The 16,374-nt window shown below is 39.8% G+C and overlaps 1 gene segment (V, D, J or C); it reads left to right on the plus strand.

The window, feature by feature from the left end:
* The window catches only part of LOC118580136, a 19,331-nt gene extending 11,976 nt beyond the window's left edge, over positions 1 to 7,355 (plus strand). Inside the window, 2 exon segments of the V gene segment in view lie at positions 6,736 to 6,804; positions 7,027 to 7,355. Of these exon segments, the coding sequence occupies positions 6,736 to 6,804; positions 7,027 to 7,355 (398 nt within the window).
* The last annotated feature ends 9,019 nt before the right edge of the window (positions 7,356 to 16,374 follow it).

Here is a 16,374-nt window from a genome sequence, read left to right on the forward strand (position 1 = left end):
TGATATTTTAGCTTTTGTATATATATTATCTGGTTCTTACAATGATTTCCTTGTAATGATATGTGTCCTTCCAAGAACTCCTAACAGTGTATTTATCTAAAATACCTGTCAAGCATCCTAGGCCAAATGATCTCCTGAACTAAGGTAACACTATAATGGAAATGACTCCTGTTTCCTAGATCAGGAGGATAGCTTTATTTCTTGTGCAATTTATGCTGAGACACTCCTTTCTTATACAGCCTTACTAATATTCTAGACTCCTAACTTCTTACCTTACCACTTCTAGGAATGTAGATTGAGTATATAAATCCCCTTTTCTTGATATACTAACTGATCATTAGCTCTCAGTTGACACCTTCCTTTACCACTACCCTTTTGGGTTGTAGATGAAAGCCTGGTGGTCACTGTCTTAGGAAAATTCTTACCTGCCTTTATGACCCCTTAAAAATTCAAGCCTGGTGACCTTGATCTGCCAGAGGATTGCTATTGCTTGGGTTTATAACTGGATTCCCGAGAGACTTAGGGAGAACTAACTGAGAGGTATAAGGAGACTTAGAGGAGGGTTTTGACCAGAGACGTTGAAGACTAGACAGAGAAGAGAAAAGAGAATGTAAGAACTGGAGGAGTAAGAACTGGAAAGGAACATACTAGACAGGGAAAGACTAGATTGAAGGGCTAGAAGAGAGTACTAGAGGAACAAGATGGAAGACGAGGAAGATCCAGATTGGGAAGCACACTAAGAGGACGAACAAGATGAGAAAGAAGGAAATGGGAGAGGAGCTAAGATGGGAAGGAAATAGATGGATGAGAACCTAGATGGGGTAGAACTAAGATGAGAGAATTAAGTTAGAACTTAGAGGGGGCAGCAGATAAATGTAGAGAGAAATCAGACAAGAAAGGAGCTAGGCAGGAGAACAGAACAGAAGCTTGTAGATAGAGAACTGACACAGAATAATAAATTGTATGGACTAAGGAGTTTCATGTATGTAGATTCATTTCATATCATCAAAGATTAATTATCAGCTGGTTGTAGATTCTTCCTGGATCCTGGGAGGGGACGATCAAGGGGCTAGACCCCCAGAGTCCCCATTAGGTTTCCTCTTCTACCTAAACTTGGCTGTCCTGAAACTGGATCTGTAGACTAGGCTGTCTTTGAACTCAGAGATGTTTCAATTACATCATCACCAGCTTTCTATTTTTGGTAGTTATCTTCAATGCTTAAGCTTGGCTGTTCTGGACCTTCTCTACAGACCAGGCTGGCCTCAAACTCAGAGATTCACCAGCTTTTGCCTTGAGTGGTGGTATTAATGGCATGCATCACCACACCAAGCTCTAAGCCTTTCTTTAATTCATTTTCACAAGTTAGAAATTTAGCTGGGTGGGATCTTGCCTTTATGCTATTTCTTAATCTTTTATCTCCTTGAATAGAGAACTCTACTACACTTTCTGATACTATTTTTCCCCTCAAATTTTACATTTTGTATTTTTCTTTCTCAGATTTCTCTCTTTCATTATAAATCTTCATTAGAGTTGATACTAATAACCACATGGAAGAGCATATACTCAGCTGCTTTGAGAGTTCCTCTGCCAATGGAATTAATTCAAACTCTTCACTTTAGCCTCAGGCAGACTCTTCAGACAAGAGCAAAAAGCAGCCATATTATTCACGAAAATAAATATCAGAAGAATGGTTTCTAGGCCACACATTAATATGTTTCTTCTCCAAGACTTCTTCATCCAGGTCCCTAAAGTTCATCAAATCACACTCGGTTCCATTGTCTTCCAAAGTTCTATTACTATGGCTCATTAAGTAGCACTTAAAGTCTCCAACTGCTTTTTAAATCCACAGTCCCAAGGTCCAAATTCCTTCAAACAAAAGCATGGTCAGGCCTATCACAGTAGTACCCCAGTACCTGGTATCAAATTCTGTCTTAGGATTTCTATTGCTATGAAGAGACACCATGACCATGGCAACTCTTATGAAGGAAAACATTTAATTGGGGTGGCTTACATTTTCAGAGATTTAGTCCAATATCATCATGATGTGACATGCTGAAGCGCAGGCAGACATGGTGCTGGAGAAGGAGCCAAGAGTCCCACATCTTGACTCAGGGGCAACAGGAAGCAGTCTGAGACACTGGATGTGGCTTGAGCATATATTAGACATCAAAGCCTGCCTCCACAGTGACACACTTCCAACAACAATACCATACCTACTCCAACAAAGCCACACCTCCTAACAGTGGTACTCCCCATGAGATTATGAGGCCCACTACATTCAAATTATCACACAAACTTATAGGTTTTATAGGTATTTTAGGCAGATATCTAATTGTATTATTTGTTAGGACTTTTCCAGCCACCCTTACTACTATCTTATTCTCTGATCCCTTTCTGTATTTCTCTCACTCTCTAGCTTGTTAAATCGCCTATTTTCCCCCTCAGAACATAGACCCTTCTATTTATTGCTTCCTTTCCTCACAGTGGTTTGTTTCTTTTTATCTTTCTCTCTTCCTTCCTGTCTGTCTTTTAAAAACAGATTTATTTATGTATTTGAGTGCTATGTCTGCGTGTATGCCTGCATGCCAAAAAAGAGCAAAGGCTCCCATCAGAGATGGCTGTGAGCTGCCATATGCTTGCTGGGAATTGAACTTTGAAGGAACAGCTAGTGCTCTTAACTGATGAGCCATCTCTCCAGCCCCCTTTTTACTTTCATAGTTTCTGCAGTTACTCTGGGTTATACACTTGATTGTGGATTTGGAGCTAGGAGTCTCTGATGAGAGAGAACATGTGCCATTTGTACTTCTGGTTCTGGGTTACCTCATTCAATATGAACTTCTCTAGTTTCTTCCACTACCTTCAATTGTCATTTTTCGTTATAGTTGAATAATATTTTCATAGCGTATGTGTATGTCATTTTAATTAACCATTTGCCAGTTGAAGGACATTTAGGTGGTTACCAGTCAATACAACTGAACAACTGAACATATCCGTGGAGCAGGGTGTTGGTCGAGTCCTTTTGGGCATATGGAAGGAATGGAGCAGTTGAGTTATATGGTGGATTTATTTTGTAGCTTTATTTGGTTCTCCACACTGATTTCCAGAGTGACTAGAGTAGTTTGCATCACCCAACAGAGAATGAGGGTTCCTCTTTCCTCACATCCTATCCAGCATTTGAGGTCAGTTGTTCCATTGATTTGTACCACTCTTCAGTGAGATAAAATCTCAGAGTTGTCTTTTATTAGTAAATATGTTTATTTATTAAAATTTTTCCAGTTTATATACCAACCCCAGTTCCCCCTACCTCCCGTTCTCCCGCCTCCTCACCTCCCTCCCTATCTGCCCCATCCACTCCTCAGAGTGGGTAAGGCCTCCCCTGATAGTGAACAAAGTCTGGCATACCACATTGAAGGAGAGCCTAGCCCCTCCCCATTGTATCAAGGCTGAACAAGTTATCCACCACAGGGAGTGGGCTCCAAAAAGTCAGTTCATGCATCTGGGATAAGTCCTGGTTCTGCTGCCAGGGACCCCACAAACAGATCGAGTCACATAGCTGTCACCCACATTCAGTGGTCCTAGTTTGGTCCCATGCAGGTTCCTGAGCTGCCAGTCTAGTCAGTGAGCTCCAACTAACACCGGTCAGCTGTCTCTGTGGGTTTCCCCATCATGTTCTTGACCCCCTCTTCTTCTTCTTTTTTTTTTTTTTGGAATGTTGAAAGTCATTTATTGAAGGAGGGAGGAGGTCTTAAATACAGACTTACAGCACAATGGGGGAACCCCGGTTGGCAGAAGTTGGCTTCTGATTTTTTTTTCTTTTTTTAGCTGAGGATTGAACCCCCGGGCTTTGTGCTTGCTAGTCAAGCGCTCCACCATTGAGCTAAATCCGCACCCCTGCTCATGATGTTTTACAATCTTGCATCTAAGCAGTTTAAGCCCAATATGCTGGATTCACAGAGGAGGAGCTTCCCTTACGCATTCAGCAGGGTGGAATCTTGCAGGGAACAGAGTTGTTTTGATTTGCACTTCTCTAATTGCTAGGGATGACAAAGTTTAAAGACATTTCTTAGCCATTTTTGTTTCCACTTTTGAGAACTGTCTGTTCAGATAACAAGCCAGTTTTTTTGATTGAGCTATTTTGGGTTTGTTTTTTGTATTTTTTACACTTTGTTTTTTTGAGCTCTTTGTTCTGGATATTAATTCTCTGTTAGAGAATCTTAGCTGGCAAAAATTTTCTCCATGTCTGTGGGCTTCTCCTTAACCTGATTAGTATTTTCTTTAGCAATCTAGGAGCTTTTTAGCTTTATAATGTTCTTCTTGTTAATAGTGTACTTTAATTTTTGGGCAACTGAATTCCTATTTGGAAGAAGACCTTCTCTATATGTATAACATATAGGAGACGGCCTGTGATTTCTTCTAGACGTTTCAGGGTTCTTTTTCTTTTTCTGGCTTTTTTCAAGACAGGATTTCTCTGTATAGCTCTGGCTGTTATGGAACTCTCTTTGTAGACCAGGCTGGCCTTGAATTCAGAGATCCACCTGCTTATGCCTCCCAAGTTTTGGAATTAAAGTCTTGTGCCACCACCACGTGGCTAAGTTCCAGGTTTTGAATTTAGGTCTTTGATCCATTTGATGTTTTGTGGAAGATGGTGGATATGGGTCTAATTTCATTCTTAAACACACACACACACACACACACACACACACACACTGAAGAGAAAGATAGCAAAATCTTGAGCTTTAATTGTGTAATTGTGTGTCCAGTTGGCTGAAAATCAATTTGTTTCACCCATCTTATTTCTTTAGAGATCTTGCCTAAAATTTTTTTCACTTCAAAAAGATGACATCTTGTAAAATAAAAATATATAAGTAAATTGTATTATAATACACAAAGCCATGTGCATCTAATAGGCCAGTTATTGTAGTCTATAATATTTTAACTTTTTATTGCTTTTTAGTTTTTGAGATTATAATGTACTTACATAATTGCCCAATTCCTTCTTCTCCCTCCACCCTCCCCATATACCCTCTTTCCTATTTTCCAAATTAAAGGACTCCTTTTTCATTAAGTTTTGTTATATACATATATCTATCTATCTTCTATCTATCTATCTATTTATCTATCTATATCGGTTTATCTATTTATCTGTCTATCTGTTTATCTATCTATCTATCTATCTGTCTGTCTGTCCATCTGTCAGTCTGTGTGTCAGTGTGTCTGTCTGTCCATCCATCCGTCCACCCACCCACCTACTTACCTATTTCTAAATACATCCTGTTGTTAGTATGTATGTTTTCAGTGCTGACCATTTGGTATGGGATACTCAGTTGGTGTGGTCTTCCCTGGAGAAGACTCTTCCACACTCAGCATTGCCTAGTTGCCTGTAGTTCTTTGTGGAGGGTTTTGGCCTTGTGGTAATTTCCCCCATTCACTTTAGCATGTTTATTGCTGTTGTCCTTGTTCAGCTAGTGTTTGGGCAGTCATGTCGGTGAGACTTTATAGGTGTAGCTTCTGACCACATTAGGAGACATGGTCTCATAACAAACTTACAGAACAAAATTCCAGACCCTCTGGCTCTTGCAGTCTTTCTGACCCCTCTTAGTCTTAGCTGAGGGATTGTTTTGTAGATCTATACATTGGGACTAGGCTTGAGAACTCTGAGTTTGATTGGTGGTTTGCTATAATGGTTTCCATCTGTTACAAAGATTATAATACTTTTAAAACTTTTAGGATAGTTGATGTGTTTGTACATGAGTATATATAGTATAATGTCTAACTAAAATTGTCAGTTAATTTCTTATTTTCTTAGATATGCTTTTATATTAATAGTTTTAGGTTTAATGCTTTCAAAACCAATCTAACATTAGTTTCTAATCTTTGGGGCACAAAATATTATGGAAAGATAACTTAGGTTCCTCAGTTCTAACTTCTGGTGACAAGAACAGAAAAAGTTGGGTAACTAGGTGATTCCCACCCAGAATATATCCAAGTGGGACAACTGTTCTGCTTTTAGGGTATCTTGTTGGCCCATCACTGGATTTTGGAGTAGTTTTGTGGGGGAAACCCTGCTTGTACACAATGATCTGCATTTCACGCTCATGTCTCTGAGTCTTAGCTCCTGATGACATTTATAGATTTGGCTTGATGGCCACTTAGTGTTGTAAATTCCTCTTGAAACCAAAGGAAGGCTTTTATTATTCTATAAGATCCAATCATTTTTCCTTCTTGCTAAAGATCACAATGTGAAATGCACTGCTGCTTGAAAACTTTAATATTATTGAGATTTCAAAGCGATTCTAAATTTCTCCTATTCTTTATGCTAGAATATCCATACAATAATTCTTTTTTATAATACTGTTTTTTTCTTGTTTAGATTTTTTTTTACTTTTTGTGAGAGAGAAGGAAAGAGAGAAAAGGAAGTGTGTGTGGGTGAGAATATGAAGTTGAATGGGTAGGGAGTTAGGAAGGATATAGAAGGAGTTGGGGGAGGGAAAACATAATCAAAACTATTTTAAAAACATGAGGTGAAGATTCAACAGGGCAGTCACAAAATCCCTTAGGATGTGCTTGAGCTGCTCTGTGAATGGTTTTTCAACCCAAACTATCACTGAAACAAGAGTAGATGTCCCTTCAAGCACTAGCTTCACTGAGCTGTTTTGCATGTTGCATCAATAGTCAATGATCCAGGCTGCTCAAAGCATCTTTAAGGGCAGCTTGTCAGTGTCTTAAGATTGGCAGCTCTAGTCCAGCTCTCAGAGGTGAAGTCAGCTGCTCTCCTGCTATGGGTTCTGCTGCTCTGGGTACCAGGTGAGAAGGTACAGGGAAGTGCTGGAACATCTACTGTAGTCATGGCTGTTTTCTCTGTCTCTGGGCTCTTGATTTTTGGAATTATAGCATTTGTAATTTGTTTCCCCCTTTACCTGGTTCTCTTTAATTTTCTAATAGCTTTGAGTGATGCTTGTGTCTGTCTCACGGTGAGATAGTTTCAGTTTATTGGCAATAGTAGTTTTTTTATGTTTATCATTCCAGACTCCACTGGGGACATTGTGCTGACCCAGTCTCCAGCTTCTTTGGCTATGTCTCTGGGACAAAAAGTCACCATCTCTTGCAAGTCCAGCGAGAGTGTCAATAAATTGGGCATAAATCTTATGCATTGGTATCAAAAGAAACCAGGACATCCCCCCAAACTCTTGATCTATAATGAAGGTCATCGAGAGTCAGGGATCCCTGACAGGTTCAGTGGTTATGAGGCTGCATTAGACTTCACCCTTACAATCCACCCTGTGGAAGCTGATGATGCTGCAACCTATTATTGCCAGCAAGGAATAGAGCTTCCTCCCACAGCCCTCTATGTCTAAGTCAAAACCTCCTTGGTTTGCTGCATACTGAGGTTTGGTCCCTCAAATGTATTTCCCCTGAGAAATCTCAACTAGAGTCTGTGGAAGACTTGTTAGAAAAGGAGTAAATCTACAACGCAGAAAATTCTTAAGCTCGTGAGAGCACTTGTTTCCCCCCAATGTCTTATAATTAAATAATTTCCTTACTAATGAATGCTGTCCCTGCTTATTATTTCTCAAACAAGTTTCTAGATTTAATAATTTTTTACTCAGGCAATTATTTAAAACTTAAAGGAAACTTTCCCCAGTCATTTCAATAAAATATTTTAAAATATTAAGCATTGTTAGTGACCTGATTTCCAGATACTGCTTAATATTCTTAAGCTAAGGTTCATTTGTTTTGTTTTCAAGACAGGGTTTCACCATGAAGCTCTGGTTATTCTGGAGTTCACTATATAGAAAGCCTGCCCTTAAACTCACAGAGATTTGCTTGTCTCTGCCTCTTAATTCCTGGGATTAAAGGCATGTGGTACCACACATGGCTGCATTTTATCTTTTATTCTATTTTATTTAATTTATACCAGTTCTCTTGTTTTTCTGGAAATGTAAGAACCACCTGCCTTACTGGTAGGTTTTCTTTCCCATTACTTGGGCATGAGAATTGGACGCCCCCCTCAAGAATAGCTGTGATTGATACCGTGTAGTAGCAGGCTAGTTCCTCTCAGAATTTCTCAGCCTGGAGGTTATGAAACAGGATGTGTAACATTAATTAGTTCTATGTTGTTCCTATTGTATTTAAGGTAATTTTTACTTTGATTTGTAGTAATTTGTTATGTATTTTTTCCAGTTCCATCAATACTCAAGGTCCTTTATTTAAATAACACTTTTAAAAGTTCCAGATGTTCATATATTGTATTGATCATATGTGCACACCACTACCTTCCTCCAACTCCTCCCCGCCCCATTGCCCTTCCAGCTTTATGTCCTTTTTGTCATTGTTAATAAACTCCCTTAGTGTAGTTAGTGCTGTCCATACAGCCATGTGGCCATCCACTAAGGTGTGGGAAGCTTGCCTCTCCCTCAGTAGACATCAGTTGCCAATATATCATTTGACAGGAATTTTGACTGGCTTGATCTTTGCAGATAACCACTGCTACTATGAGTTAAGGCATGAAATAGCCATGTTATGTTCAGAACTCAGAATTTCTTAGGTCTCCCTCCTACCCACCTGTCCCCTTCCCCCATGAAGATCTCTGATTCTTGGATGTTGGGAGGTTGATATAGATGATTTATCCAGAGCCAAAGATTCAGAAGGTTTTTTCTTTTTGTTGTTGCTAAGACATGGACTTTATTTATTTATTTATTTATCTATCTATCTATCTATCTATCTATTTATTTATTTATTTAATTTTACATATCAGCCACGGATTCCCCTGTCCTCCCCCCTCCTGTCCCCCTCCTCCCACTCCACCTCCATCCCATCTCCTCCAAAGCAAGCTGATAGATTCAGAGTTATTTTTAAATACTGGGTACTTTGACCAGTTATGAGCCTCTGTATTAACCACTACCCACCTAAAAAGGAAAGTTTGGAACAGAGACCGAAGGTTGAGAGCAACACAAAGCTGTTGGAGTGGCCACAGATAATTAGAATGTAGTTTGATAGCATGACCATTTAACAGAACAACAACAGTATGTTCACCACCCCTTCTGCCCCCCCGAGCCCATGATCTTTGAATTAATAGGGCTTTGTCCAGATTTACTCTAATGGGCATAAAATCTCTTCTGTGGATCAGTCCTCATACCCAGTCAGAAACTGGTTGGTTACTACCATAACCATCATACCTCTATTACAACTGTCAGAATGTTTTGATGCTAAGTCAGTATTGTGTTATGAAGGATTCAGTGCAAAATGCGATACTGATGTATTTTATCACCCAGAGTGCCTGCACTACTTTGAGAGGACATTTGTACCAAACACTGGGATTTGTCCCCTTGCTGTCATGGAAACACAAGTTAAAGCTACTTTAGATTTCATCTCAACCTCAGTAAGAATGGCCATTATCAGGAATATAGAAGGAAGCAAATGGAGTGGACTTGGTGGGAGTGAAGGCTAGTGCAACCACTTCGGATATCAATCTGAATTTTTCTCAAAAGTCTAGAAACAATCTACCACATGGCCCAGCTATATTACTACTGAGTATACACCCAAAGGTCTTTATATATTATGACAGAAAGACTTGCACATCCATGTTCATTGCTGCTCTATTGTCAAGAACTAGGAAATTGAATCAAACTAGATGCCTATGAAATGAAGAATGGCTGATGAAAATACAGACACATGTAATATAATATCACTCAGCTATACAGTAAAATGAGGTTATGAAATTTGCAAATGAATGGATGAAATGAAAAAAAAATTTGCTAAGTGATGTCACCAAGGCCCCCAAATACAGACCCCCTCATGTTCTCTCTCACGTAAGGGTCCTAGCTTCAAACCTTTTATTTGTGTGGTTATCATGGAGTACATGCAACTTCTAGAAAACTACAAGTGGACTACTGGTGTGGCATTCATTTAGGGGAGAAAAACAATAGCACATAGTTTAATGAATGTAGAAAGGGACAGTGGTAGAAGCAGAAGGGTTCTAGCAGGTTGTGGAGGGATGGAATGGGGAAATGAAGGGCCAGAGGCAGGGTTACCCCAAGTGACATATACCCAAAGAAGCTACTTGATAACCTATGTTCTTGCAATCAAAGTTAAAAAAAAATACAAGGAGATAGCATATGTGATATGAAAAAACAGGGAGGAGAGAATACTGGGAGCTACATATTTAAATGGAAATTGGAAAAGAAGTATTGGGGAAAGGAGTGGTAGGGCTGGGTTGTCCAAAACATTATCCTTAATAGTTTACACACTAATTAAATGTAAAACTTGGAGTTTGTATTGAAGTAGTCCATTTTAGTGAGGAAGCCTGCTCCCAGAAGACATGCATTATTAAGGAAGAATCTCAGTACCAGGCATGGGTTACCTCACTAAAATTGATGTCCCAGAGGAATCCTCATTACCACAGGCCATTGACTCTGCTCTTGGCTATCCACCATATCTAGATGGTAAGACCCTAATCAAAAATATCACACATTTTAATGGCAGGACAAAGAGAAATCAGTTTTGAGCTGACCTGGAAACTCTTCATGCTAGCTATATTTTGCAGTGTTGGCAGGTGCTGTCTAGGCTTCTTGGGGAGAAATACATCCATGCTCACATTTCTGAATGGTCCCTGCATGCTACCATACCAGCCTACCAGGACAGATATACCACTGCTGTGGCACAACTGTCTATGGGGTTACTATGACTATATTAACTAGATGAAGACCTAATCTGCAGTAGGGAAATTTATGCCTTTAATATAATTATGGTCAAAACTCATAGCTAAAGAAACCTCAGGTTCCAGTGGGAAAGGGTATCGATGTTTTTCTAATTGGTCATATTGTCAAACTGTCTTGTTATTATGTTTATATCCATAGATTGGTGCTGCTCCCAACCTTGGTCAATCATCTTACTACAGTGGGTAGTGGTTAATGCAGAGACTCATTACTGTTCAAAGAGTTGAGACTAAGTGATTATTGGTGATCAGTCATAGATGAGTAACTTATATTTCTCCATTCCCTCAAAGACTCAGAAACATTTTGGAGGAAGAGACAGAAAGAAAGAATGTAAGAACTGGAGGATAGTGAACAGTGGCTATAGCAAACATGAATTCCCACTAACTATACAAGACCTGCATAAGATCTAGTCAATTAAAATTTTCAGTGCAAAAGGAGAAAGGGATCCCATGGCTGAGAAATTATTGTAAATTGATGGCTTCTTGGGGGAGAGATGGCCCCTGGTACATTCTTAACAGTCTATTGTAATGGTTCTCAACCTGTGCGTCACAACTCCTTTGGAGATGGAATGACACTTTCATATGGGTCATATATCAGATATTCTGCATATCATATGTTTAACATTACAATTCATAACAGTAGCAAAATTACAGTTATGAAGTAGCAACAAAATAATTTTATGGTTGGGGTCACTACAACATGAGGAACTGTATTGCAGCGTCATAGCATTAGGAAGGTTGAGAACCATTGCTCTCTTGGATGACCGCACAGCCATGTGTATATGGGCTGCACTAATTGGACTCTTAGAGAGCAAAGGGGAGGTATATGGGAGGGTTTGGAGGGAGGAAAGTGAAGGCAGAAGCAATGTAATTACATTATCATCTCAAAGAAAAAGACATAATTAAAAATAAATGAAGAACAGAGGACAGGAAGTTGGGTTGTTGAGATAGAAGAGTACCAGGAGAGTGACAGGTAGACATGATAAAGATACATTGTATACATAGATGAAAATTTCCAAGAGGAAACAAAATTAACATTGAAACAAACAGTGGTAGGAGTGTGCAGAAACCCATGTTTTTATGTAAAGGGTAAAATCTTCCAAAGGATAGTGCAGTGTATTTTTGAATGGGGTGGAAAGTGACCTAAAGATTGGTTTTCAGCTTTTCATTTTATGTCAGAAATTCTTACGGCTCAGACATGTTCTCGCTGTGTGTCAATTTGCCAGCACTGAAACTTTGGCACAAGCATCAGAGAATTCCAGAGGACTTTCCCTCGGCTGCAGCAACACCGAAAGCTCCTTATGCAGTTTCTCTGCTCTCTCCCTGATGTGAGCAGTCTCTTTCTTTATGTTGCTGGAATGCATATGCTGAGTTTTAAAGAGAAGCCAAAGAAGCTTACAGCCCCTTCCAAGCAGCCATCAGCATTTATACTCTAGGAGGAGTGTTAACTTGCATTGCATTATTTAAATTTGCACTTCATTTTATGAGTGCATGATGAGTATGAAGTATAATGTAGTTATTTCTGTCTAACTGGGAGCAGAAAGGATTAGAATGGGCTGACTCTGTCATTTCAAGGTCTCTATTCTAGTCTCTATTCTACTGTCAAAAGACAGCCTTCTCTTGGCCAGTTGGTATTCTTTCGTGCATGCACTGTGCAGGGACAGGTCTTGAGGTAGGTTGAATAGCACCTTTGTAATGAGTCCTTGTGCTTCCAGCCTCTAAAAGCAGGATGATTCTCATTGCTCAAAACTGATGTCCATTCTCCCAGTGAACAGTTGGTACTTGGGCATGTGCTTTTCTGCATGTTCTGAGAGAGAGAGAGAGAGAGAGAGAGAGAGAGAGAGAGAGAGAGAGAGAGAACAGACAGACACTCCCCACACACCCGAGGCATGGCAGAATCTTGTACATCAACTGTGCATTTTGCTGGAAGAAGATCAGTAACTGACTTTCTCTCTGAAAATCTTGCCATGAGTCTGTGTACTTCACAAAGGTGCTGACGATAAATTCAGATTTAACTAACAGGTCAATTAATTTGTACTAAAGTACTTTTAAAATTTTTATGATGATGGCTGTTTGTCCATGAGAATGTCAAGTAGGATGCCTTGGGACTTTTTCAGTTAATTCCTTATGTTCTTCAGTACTAAGTCATGGTTTGAAGTCAAAGTCTTTGAATTTAATGATTTAAAAATCAGTCTTAAATTACTCATATAACCTTTGCAGTGTCTTGGGGAGTATCTTGTGGAAGGAGAACTTAGGTTCCTCACTTCAAACTTACAATAACAAGGACAGAACAAATGTATGGAAACTGGGAGCTAGTGACTTATAAATGATCTGTTTTGATTTGAAAATTCTCCTTTTTGACAGTGACATAGAAAGCAAAGTAAAAACATAAAAATCACCTCACATGAATAATGACTATAAAATAAACTGTGATAGTGAGTATAGATGTAAGACTATACAGAAAGAGCAAGTAGAATATGCCATTGAAGGGACTGCACACTGGTACAGCCACTGTGAACTTCAGAATGGAGGGTCCCCAAGAAAATGTGGACCTACCATATGATTCAGCTAATCTTGCACTAGATATATTCTTGAACAAATACAAATCAGCATGAAGCAGATGTCGTAGTCAGTGTTTTATTGCTGTGAGAGACACCATAACCACAGCAACTCTTTTAAAGGAAAGTAATCGGGGCTTGCTTACAGTTTCAGAGGTTTAGTCTGTTGTCATCATGGTGGTGAGCATTGTGGCATGCAGGTAGACATGGAGCTAGAGAAGTAGCAAAGAGTTCTACATTCTGACACACAGGCAGCAGAAACAGAGAGAATCTAGGCTTGCAATTTGCTTTTTTTTTGCAGTATTATTATTTTTCTTTTTTTATTATTATTATGTGTTTTAATTTTATACATCAGCCATGGGTTCCCCTGCCCTCCCCCTCCCGTCCCTGCCCCCACCTTCCCCTCCCCTCCATTCCCATGTCCTCCAGGACCAAGGCACCCCTGGGGATTCATTTAAACCTGGTGGATTCAGTACAGGCAGGTCCTGTCCCCTCCTTCCAGGCTGAGCATGTGTCCCTGTGTAAGCCCAAGGTTCCAAACAGCCAGCTCATACATTAAGGACAGGTCCTGGTCCCACAGCCTGGGTGCCTCCCAAACAGATCAAGCTATTCAATTGTCTCACTTATCCAGAGGGCCTGATCTAGCTGGGGGCTCCACAGCGTTAGCAATTTGCAATTTGCCTTTTGAAATTTGAAAGTCCACCAAAAACTGCAGACTCTCTCCAACAAGACCACACCTCCTAAACCTTTCAAACAGTACCGATCCCTAAAGACTGAATATTCAAATCCGTGAGCCTCTAGGAGTCATTCTCATCCAAACTACCACAGCAGAGATGCTTCCACACCCATGTTTATGGATCAGAAGGGATGATCCTTGGGGGAGCAACTGAGATATCAATTGTAAGTTTTATCAACATGAAATATGTGTGGTAGATACAGACAGTCAGAACTGAGTACTTTCTGGAAAGATGCAGGATTTACCAAAAGGGTTCTGCTTATCTCTGATGGCATCCAATCTGATCCTCTTTAGCATCACTTCCCTGACTCTGACCACTTTCTCCCCAAATGATGATGTTGTTATTGGACAAGCACTGGAATTAGCTGATAAAGCTAGAAGAAAGAGGCAGTTCACTGATGTAAAGCACTCCACCCAGAGATGCATGGTGTGTCAGAAGGGGTTAACTGGACAAGCGGGAGCAAGGGGCCATGCCAAGGGAAATGACCACACCAGCTTTGGAAAGGTGTGATCTGTTCATGATAAGAGTTGGAGCATACTACCTCACAGATCCAGAAGGCTCTGGGTTTCCCGATAAGCTATTTATAACCCTACAGAATAGAAGAACACAATGCTTGGACCATGCTTTTTTCTTAGACCAATATGACTGACACTGAAATTCCTAGTTAAGATTAAAATGAATGCACAAGTTTACAGATGTGTGGCTACAATAGTGGCATGCCCTCTTTCTACTATGGTGATGGAATAGGTGGTTTGGGCCACTTCTGATACTAACCTGAAGACTGGATTGTATTATAAAATAGCACCTAGCAGCTTTAGCTTATAGAAGAAAACATCACATTTTAGGTAATGTGGAAAGTTTTCTGGAGGGCCACTGGGCATATACCACAGTGTCTCCAGTAGCTGATTCCTTTTAATAACTTTGAATGAGTTAATTGTTTCTAAATTCTGAATTGGTTTACCAAATAGTGATACTGAGAATTGCCAAAACATTTTTATATTATAATTTGGTAAACTTTCTAAGTGTATCTAACAACTTCTAAGTGCATAAAATGCAATTTTACAGGGATGTATGTATTCCTTCAGAATGGCATTTAAAACAGGAATAGGGTCCTGTCTGAGACTTCTAGTGTATAAAAGTAGAACGTGTAAGGGGGAAAGGTGCCTGAAGCAGCTGACTGAGGCATTAAAAGACTGTGGGCCTCGTGTGTTAATGCAATTCATGTGTCGGTGTTTGTCACATTAGACAAATTGTTTTAAATGAAAAAAAAATTAAAAGAAAAAAATAACTCCTTGGTCTTCCTGGAAGAAATGGATGCTCTCTGGGGGATATACCATTCATTCTTCAGAATAGATTTAATCCAAGGAAGAAAATCAGTTCTCTGAGTCCAGCCAATGAGAGGACCTTAGGACTTGTCTTAGTTTTGTACCTGCTTCTGGGATTAAACACCCTAACCCAAAACAATTTAGAAAGAAAAGTGTTTGGTTGATTTATATTTCCAGGGTACCGCCCATCACTGAGGGGAAGTCAAGGCAAGAACTCGAGCATATTGGCTCATCACAGCCACAGTCAAAGATAGAAGGCAATAAATGAACTGATGCTGCCTGCTTGCTTATTGCTTCCGCTTTTCACTCTTGTACAGTTCCTGGTGCCATCCATAAAATAGTGCTGCCTGAACTTGAGGGTATCTTTTGGCCCAAACTAACAACCAAAATAGTCCCTCACAGACATATCTACATGCCAGTCCCATCTAGGTAATTCCTCAATTGAGGCTTTCTTCTCAAGTGATTCTAAGGAAAATTAACAAAGTGAAAGGGGAACTGATCCAATATGTGTTTGACAGAAGCAGAGGATCACCATTTGGCAATGAACACAAAACTAGAAACATTCCATGGACCAGGGTGTTTCTCAGGTAAGATTTTCAAAACCAGGTAGTTTTCCCTTAAATGCTAACACATAAGTTCCAGAGGGTCTTTGTTCTTGGCAGGCTCTCTGTAATTAGTGTGCATTTTCTCCTGTGTAGGGGTCAATCAAAATCACTTTCCTGTTTCTGTTTAGCCTAAGATGTAAAATCCATACTATTTGATCTTCCTCTGGCAACTGTTTTCCTAGACCTCTCTTTTTGATTCCCAGGAGCCTTTCCCTGTAGTAAAATCCTCTGTCTTTTGCTCTTTCTTTGTGAGCTACATATCTCAGTCTTCTTACTCATGAAACAAGGAACTGGAGGGAATGAGTAATCTAAGACATCATATGCAAATGTCAAGTTATTTCAGAGGCAGTGTTTGCATTGGATGCATGAAGAGTCTGTTTCTAAGGGCATCTGGGTTATTGTCAGAACTGTTTTCTTAGGGACTGTCGGTTGAGG

This window comes from Onychomys torridus, chromosome 3 (assembly GCF_903995425.1).
Source record: "Onychomys torridus chromosome 3, mOncTor1.1, whole genome shotgun sequence".
Lineage (NCBI taxonomy): Eukaryota > Metazoa > Chordata > Mammalia > Rodentia > Cricetidae > Onychomys > Onychomys torridus.